Here is a 9250-nt window from a genome sequence, read left to right on the forward strand (position 1 = left end):
TGAGCACAGCCCCTAAAATCCCTCTTCCCTAGAATTCCATCCCTCCCTCCTGCCAGACTAGCGAACGCAGGAGAAAGTGCAGCTCTTACTACCCATCATCTGCTGCCTGAAAGCTTCCCTCAACCAGCAGAGGCCGCGGTAACTTCTCTCTACAAGCTTTCTTGCCAGTCAGAAGGTATTCCCGCACAACGTGAAGAGAAAGAGACAGAGACTTGGGGAACTTGCAGAGACTGGCCGCTGGAGAGTGAGGAGGTCCGACGCTCCAGACTCACTGTGATGGCATCTCTGACAGCAGCTGCGAACTGGACCGACAGCACGGGAGACATAAACGCGGACGCCAGAGGAAATTTGAGTTCCGCGCTCCTGGCAGAGGCTTCTGCAGAGTCCGCTGGATCAGAGTGGTTGCAAATGCTGGTCCAAGGCAACCTTTCTGCCTCTACCTCCTCTGTGATAGGATTACCAGGAGCTTCCCTGGCGCCTTCCCAGCCCCGGGCCAATCTCACCAATCAGTTTGTACAGCCATCCTGGCGCATCGCACTCTGGTCCCTAGCTTATGGTGTGGTTGTTGCCGTCGCTGTCTTTGGCAACCTCATAGTCATCTGGATCATTCTAGCCCACAAGCGCATGAGGACCGTCACCAACTACTTCCTGGTGAACCTGGCTTTCTCCGATGCTTCCATGGCTGCGTTCAACACCTTAGTCAATTTCATATATGCGCTTCACAGTGAGTGGTACTTCGGTGCTAACTACTGCCGTTTCCAGAACTTTTTTCCTATCACTGCAGTGTTCGCCAGCATCTACTCTATGACAGCCATTGCGGTGGACAGGTGAGGATGGAGGGAGAAGGGAGCAGTGGAATAAGATTGCAAAAGAAATGGTGATAGCTTCAATAAAAAGAGAGTATCTAAGAAAACATTCTTGAAGAAATGCTGTCACTAGTCCATGTGTTAACTTCCAGTGGCTGAACCAGTTTCTGCTTCCGTGTATTCTTCAGCCCACTCCTGCCTTCCAGCCTATTCCTGCTTTAAATTCCTGAGTCCCATTAAGGGAATCAGAGAGGAACTGGAAAAGGCTGATGAGTGAATTCTTAAAATCTGCTATTCAAGGAGCATAGACTTAGGGTACAGTTGCTATTGTTATTGTTACGTGCCATTGAATTGGGTCTGACCCACAGCCACCCTGTATAGGGTTTCCAAGGAGCACCTGGTGGGTTTGAACCGCTGACTTTGCGATTCAAACTGACCTTGCATTATTATCCTGCAGCGCCATACCTTTACTGTCAAAGTCTTAACTTGTATAACACTGTCAGAGAAGGAAATCTCATACATTTTCCATTAATTAAGAGTGATAGAAAAGTGGTAAACAGTGCTTTGTCAAAGGTGGAAAATTTAACAAACTTGAAAAACTAGGCAATCCCTTAGAGTTTGGGCTCATGCAGCATTTATTGTAGATACTTCATACTTGTAAACTTTCTTAACTAACTTTGAACAATTATGCCACCTTTGTGTTCTCTGTAAAATGCAGTACTTTCTGATTTCTCTGTCAGTCACTACTCTGGCAGAGAAATGGACTATGAGTTACCTTCTACCCTTCCCTCTCTCTCTCTCTTTCCTGCTGCTTCTCATCTCAGCCCATTATCCCTTATCCATGTCCCAGGTCAGCATTGGCTTGACCCTCCAGCCAAGGAGGATCCCAGGAAGCTCCCTCCAAAGGTTTGTCAGCCTATAGTTTGACTTGTGCCAGGGTCGCTATGGGTCGGACCCGACTCGATGGCACTTAACAACAACAACAACAACAGGGTTAGGTTTAACTTTATGTAATAGGCAGACCTTGAAAGGAGTAAATCCTATGTCTGAAAGGTTTTCATCTAAATCTTTCAGATGATGGGCAACACGTTTCATTACAACCAATTAAGATAATTTAAAAATAAATCTCCACATCTGGTACAGTGGTAATTGAGACACTTTAACAAAGTCTGGGTAAACCTTAATATTTGTTCCCATGTTCAAGTTTTTTAAGCACTTGTTTTCGCATATTAAACAGTATGAAATATGTATGCTGTGGAAATGTAATAGTGAATTCCCTATTAAGGAAAGTTGTTGTTGTTGTTATGTGCCTTGGAGTCGGTTCCGTCTCATAGCGACCCTGTACAGGGTTTCTTAGTCTGTAGATCTTTATGGGAGCAGAAAGCCTCATCTTTCTCCCACTGAACAGCTGGTAGTTTCGAACTGCTGACGGTGAGATTAGCAGCCCGATTCGTAACCACTACACTACCAGAGCTCCTTGGATATACTAGCTTAGAGATGAAAGTTGGTTACACTTTAAATCAATATCAAGTTGAAAATGAATCATACCAAATGCTTCTAATCTTGGTTTTGTGATTGACAACTACATGGAGAATCGATGAGGGGGATGTCACTTTACTCGGAGTCTCACTTTTTAATATGTTCACAAACCTGTTTCACATCAAATTAAATATTAATTGTTAATACCTTCAGCCACCTTTATAAAAAGAAAAGTAAAAAGAAAGATAAAACAAGTTCTTTCCATAAGTCAGTTCTCTGTGTTTATTATTTTGGATAAAGAATAAAGAGGCTTAATGTGTTTTTCCCTTAATGCTGGGACAGATGCTTAAATTGGAGATCAGTTGTTAGTTGCCACTGAGTACAACCAAATAAGCACAAACTACACATTTATAAAACCTCAGAAACTATCAGACTGACATTTCCTCTTAATATCTTGTCTCCCAAACATATCTCACCCCTTCATTTCTGCTAGAAGTACAACCCAGTGAAATCAGTCCCAAGTCTGACATTAAAATTGCCTTTAATCTTGCTCTTCCAAGAAAGTGTTCTTTTATTATAAGCACTATCTTTACTTTGTATTTTTTGTTTGTTTGTTATGTTTCTTATGTGTTTTTAAATGTGATCATTACAGAGGCTTTAGTACATCATAGTATAAAATATTTACATTTTTCTTAATTCTATAAAATTTCCTTAATTCTATAAAATTCTATAAAAATTTTAATATGTTTCATTAGCATTTCTATTCTGAAGATATTTTAACAGTATTCTGCTGCCAACATTTATAGAGAATTTGAATTGTTCTTAAGGTTGTTTTAAATGATAATGCAATGCCATTTTATTATGTTCCTCTGAATTTAAATTTAATTTCTTTACTAGATTATATTACCAATCATGGAAACATTGCAAAAATTGTTATGCGTACAATTTGCAATAAAATCTGAAGCATACTTAAATCACATACTGAAATTCACTTTTAAATATATCTTTTAAAGTAATCTCCTAATGAGTAGACAGTTGATGAAAAGAAATACAGAAAAAAAATTTAAGTTATTTTTAGAATCAGATTATACAAATTTAATGATTGTTCTAATTCAATAATTTACTATCCCATAGTGTCTTTCTGCATTTGTGGTTAATCAAATATGAAGTGAAAAAAGCAGGCCCTGTGAGATTTGAAGTCATTTTACAGATTAAAGTTCTCAAGATTGACATTACCGAGACAGTTTCTTATGAAACTAAAATGAATCCCAGTACCTTTGGTTATGGTTTCATGGACTTCTTATCCGCCAAATATAACTCAGAAAACAGTTAACTGTATTGGCTAAAAGAAATGATATTAATTTACATTAAAATAGTTATTTAACAAAAGTTAAATAATCCCTAACTAGTTTTTCTTAATCAAGGAATGCATGGGTTAGAAGATAACATAAATTCTTCCTTTCCTAAATTTTGTTTTCTATCCCCATTTTATATAAACTGAATTTAATCCTCCTACCATTGTGAAAAATACATTTGACTCGTTCTGTCTCTAAAATCAAAAGATTCTCCTAGTGTAAAAGCAGTTCTAGCTTTAACTGGGATTATGTATGGTTTTCCTTCAGCTGCAACAAAATGCTTGCAACCTGTTTGATTCTCTGCATTTTTAGACCTGAAATAATTGTGGATATTTCCATAATCAATGTTTATGGCCACATATTTTGTTGAATTATGCTGTTGTTAAGTGCCATCAAATCGCTTCAGACCGAGATACAAAAATGGTGTATTTTAAAATATATTGTGTTTTCCTTTAAATGTTCAGTATTCATTCACCACTAGGAGAATTGTTTGCTTTGTGACTTTACTTTTTTTTTTAATATTAGTAACTCTACAAAAGATTTGAATGTGAGAAGGTCACATATTCTGTTCATATCTTGAAGATTTTACCTTTTGTTTTATTGTAAATTCCTGTAAAACTGTTTCTTTGTGGTCAAGAATGTTTTCATTTCTAAACAATTCCATTATACCTGGAAATCTACTTATCACCACTACTACACCAAAATTCACATAAACACAAAGAGAGAGAGGTAGTGAGATTTTTTTTTCCAATGAATAGCTATTTTAATTTTTACCCACCTCCCCAAACTCACCAGTTAAAAAGTAACATTCAAATATAATACTTATTTAAATGAGGTTATGCTTTCTTGTGTAGGACTATAGATCTACATAGAGTTGGATTAAAAGCATTGTAATATAATTTAGAGTGTGTGTTTCTCTTAACATCTACACTATTTTGCCACCTAAGGAATTGATGATTGCAGTTTTAACTGTTGTGGTCCTGATTGTTAGATGACACTGATGGCTTCTATTCATAGTGATCCTATGTACAATAGAAAGAAACACTATCATTTTCTGCATGATCCTTATAATTTTTGCTATGCTTAAGGCCATTATTGGTGTCGCTGTGCCAATCTATCTTGTTGATGAATTTTCTCTTTTGTTCTGACTCTCTACTTTACCAAGCATGAGATCATTCTCCAGGGACTGGTTCCTTTTACTAACATGCCCAAAGTATATGAGATGATGTTTCACCATCCTCACTTCTAGGACTATGTCTAACTTTACTTCTGCTAACACAAAATTGTTCCTTGTGGCAGTCCACGGTATACCTAATATTCTTCAACAACACTATATTTCAAAACTATTCTTCTCCAGTATTCCTTATTCATTGTCCAGATTTCACATTCATCTGAGATGATTGGAAATACCATGGTTAGTATCCTGGACCACCACTCACTCGTCTCTCAGTTTGGTGTACTGTGGTGGCTTGTGTGTTGCTGTGATCCTGGAAGCTTTGCCACGGATATTTTAAATGCCAGCAGGATTACACATGGTGGACAGGTTTCAGCTGAACTTCCAGAAGAAGACAGACTAGGAAGAATGAGAAACAGACATCTTCAGAATACTTACTCACTGAAAGCCTTATGTACAGCAGTGGAACACAGTCAGGACAAGATTATTAAATATTGAAACATGATGAAGAGCACCAGAATATTGTCAGATATAGTGCTGGAGGATAAGTACCTCAGGCTGGAGGGCACTCAAAATGTTACTAGGTAAGACCTGCCTTCCCCAAAAAGAGTTGAACATGATAACACAAATGGAGTAAGCCCATGGGACCATCATTTGCTGATGGGGCACAAACTCAAAATGAATAGAAATAACTATGAACATTCATTAATAATCTAAATATGGATTGTGGGAAGTATGGATTTAGGAAAATTGGAAATTGTCAAGAATGAAATGGAATGTATAAACATCAATCTCCTAGGCATTAGTGAGCTGAATGGACTGGTATAGGCCATTTTTAATCTGTCAATCACATGGTTTACTATACCAATAATGACAAATTGAAAAGGAATGGTGCCACATTCATCATCAAAAACAACATATCAAGATCTGTCACGAAGTACAATGTGGTCTGTGATGGGACAATATCAATATTATGACAAAGAAGACCACTTACTTCCACTGTTATTCAAATTTATGTACCAACCACTGAAGTCAGTGATGATGAAATTGAAGAGAAAGAGCTCTGGTAGCGTAGTGGCTATGAATCGGGCTGCGAATTGCAAGGTCAACAGTTCAAAACTACCAGCTGTTCCGCGGTAGAAAGATGAGGCTTTCTGCTCCTGTAAAGAGGTACAGCCTTGGAAACTCTGTACAGGGTCGCTATGAGTTGGAACCGACTCCACGGCACATCACCACCACCATCACCAATTGATTAAACATTCAATCAAGATGTATTGATAATTATTGGTGATTAGAATGCAAAGGTTGGAAACTAAATGCAAAGGAAAAGGGGTTGGAAAATATGGACTGGGTAATAGAAATGATGCTGAAGATTCATAATAGAGTTTTGCAAGACCCATGACTTGTTCATTGCAAATACCATTTTTAAACAACATAAAAGACAACTATACGCATGGACCTCACCAGATAGTTCTGTAGTTTAAACCCAATAGCTACTCCTTGGCATTGGAGTATCATTATGTGTTGGAACTGACTGGATGGCACATAACAACAACTGTACTCACACAGAACCTGTACATAACTCGAGAGGCAATTCTTCAAAAGGAACAAGGGAACACTGCATGCTTTAAAAACAGGTGATATGTGAGTCCGTGTTGTTTTCTTTCAGCATACTTATTCAATCTGTATGTGAGCAAATAATCTTAGAAGTTGGATGATATGAACAAGATCTCAAAATTCATTTGAATATGAAGAAGACTCATTAACAATCTGTGATATGCAGATGACACAACCTAGCTACTGAAAGAAACCAGGACTTTAAGCACTTGACCAAAGACTATAGCTTCGTTTATGGACTGCACTTAAATGTAAAGCAAAATTCCTCACAACTGGACTAAGAGGAAACATCATGATAAATGGAAGAAAGATTAAATCTGTCAAGAATTTCAGGTTTCTTGGACACACAATCAATGCCCATGAAAGCAGCAGACAAGAAATGAGAAGGTGGAGAAATCTGTTGAAAGAGACGTCTTTTTAAAAAAAATCACTTTAAGGATAGACTAAGATGTGTCTGGCCCTATTGTTAAGTGCCTTCCAGTTGGTCCTGACTCATACTGACCCTGAATAGGGTGTCCAAGAGACTCTTGGTTTGAATCACTGACCTTGTGGTTAGCAGTCTAGTGCTTATCCTACAGTGCAATACCAAGATATTAATTGTATTGTTGTTAGGTGCCATTGAGTTGGTATAGACCCATAGCAATCCCATGCACAACAGAATGAAACACTGCCTGGCCCTGCACCAACATCACAATTGTTGCTATGCCTGTGCCAATCCATCTCATTGGGTGTCTTCCTCTTTTTCTCCGACCCTCCAAGTTACCAAACATGATATCCTTCTCCAGTGACTGTTCCCTCCTGAAAATATGTCTGAAGTGTGAGAGATGAAATTGACTATCCTGGCTTCCAAGGAGCACTCTAGATATACTTCTCCAACACTGATCTGTTTGTCCTTCTGGCATTCCATGGTACTTTTAATTTTCTCCTCCAACACCCAAATTCAAGTGCATCAATTCTTCTATGGACATTCTTATTCACCATCCAACTTTCACATACATATGAGGTTATTGAAAATATCATGGCTTGGCTCAAGCACACCTTAATCCTCAAATTGACATTTTTGTTCTTCAACACTTTAAAGCAGTCTTGCACAGCAGATTTGCATAATGCAATATGTTCTTTGATTTCTTGACTGCTGCTTCCATGAATGTTGATAGCTCATTCGAGCAAAATGAAGTATTTGACAACTTCAATCTTTACTCCTTTAATATGGATGTTGTTTATTGGTCCGTGCTGAGGATTTTTGCTTTCTTTACATTGAGATGTAACCCATACTGAAGGTTGCTATCAGAAAGCAAAATTGTATCATCTACATATCTCAGGTTGTTAATGAATCTACCTCCAATCCTGATGCCATGATTTTCTTCATATAATCCAGCTTCACAGATTATTTGCTCAGCATACAGATTGAATAAGTATGGTGAAAGAATACAACCCTGGCTCACACCTTCCCTAATTTGAAACCATTTTGTATCCCCTTGTTCTATTCGAACAACTGCCTCTTGCTCTATGTATAGGTTGTTCATGAACAATTAAGTGTTCCGGAATACTAATACTAATACTTCACGATGTTGTCCGCACAATCAAAGCCTTTGCATAGCCAATAAAGCACAGGTAAATATCTTTCTGGTATTTTCTTCTTCCAACCAAGAACAATCTTACTTTAGCAATGATATCCCTGATTCCACATCCAGCTTGAACTACTATAAGTTCTCTGTCAATGTATAGTTACAGCCATTTTTGGATTACCCTGAGTAAAACTTTACTTGCATGGGATATCAATGATATTGTCTGATGATCTTCACATTCTGTTGTGTCACCTCTCTTTGCAATGGGCAAAAATAATGTATCTATTCTAGTCAGATGGCCAGGTAGTTGTCTTCCAAATTTCTTGGCATAGATGAGTAAGTGTCTCCAGTACCACCTCACTTTGTTGTACAATTCAATTTGTATTCCATCTATTCCCCATGCGTTGATCTTTGCCAATGTCTTCAATGCACCTTGGACTTCTTCCTTAGAGATCGCTGGCACTTGATCATACGTTACCTCTTGAAATGGGTTGAACATCGAACGTTTCTTTTTGGTACAGTTACTCTGTGTATTCCTTCCATCTTCTTTTGATGCTTTCTGCATCATTCAATAATTTACCAATAGAATCTATCAATACCGCAAGTTGAGGTTTGATTTTTTTCTTCAGTTCCCTCAGCTTGAGAAATGCTGAGTGTGTTCTTCCTTTTTGGTTAAAAGTCCAGTGCTTATCTTACAGATCCACCCCAGCACAATTAAATGTTCTGAAATGCTTTACAATATATCCATAATTGGTTTTGACCCACACAGTTTAATATCTTTGCATAGTCTTTAATAAACACAGATAAATATCTTTATGGTGTTTTCTGCTTTTAGCCAAAATCCATCTGACATCAGAAATAATATACTTAATTCCATGTCCTCTTCTGAATCCAGATTGAGTTTCTGCTACAACTATTTTTGAATTATCATTAGTAAAATGTTACTTGCATGTGACATTAATGATATTGCTTGATAATTTTCACACTCTGTTGGATGAGCTGTCTTTGGAATGAACACATTTAGGTCCAGTTAGACATGGTTATTACTTTTAAACACATTAAAATTTAGCACTTATAGATTTAATTTATCTTACATTCAGGGTCGCTATGGGTCTGAACCGACTCGATGGTACTTAACAACAACAACAACAACAACAACAACAACAACAAAATGTTATTACATTTTGATTGTAGTTGTTGTTAAGTGCTATTTAGTTGATTCTGACTCATAGTTTCTCTCTACAGGGCTTC

The 9250-nt window shown here is 37.6% G+C and overlaps 1 protein-coding gene across 1 annotated transcript in view; it reads left to right on the top strand.

Moving 5' to 3' along the window:
• The first annotated feature begins 276 nt into the window (after nucleotides 1-276).
• TACR3 (tachykinin receptor 3) overlaps nucleotides 277-9250 on the top strand; it is a 151983-nt gene continuing 143009 nt past the window's right edge. The window contains exon 1 of the mRNA XM_006872709.1: nucleotides 277-827. Within this exon, the coding sequence (XP_006872771.1) occupies nucleotides 277-827 (551 nt within the window). The remainder of the gene's footprint in view (nucleotides 828-9250) is intronic.

Source organism: Chrysochloris asiatica, unplaced genomic scaffold, assembly GCF_000296735.1.
Source record: "Chrysochloris asiatica unplaced genomic scaffold, ChrAsi1.0 scaffold00211, whole genome shotgun sequence".
In the NCBI taxonomy this organism is placed as follows: domain Eukaryota; kingdom Metazoa; phylum Chordata; class Mammalia; order Afrosoricida; family Chrysochloridae; genus Chrysochloris; species Chrysochloris asiatica.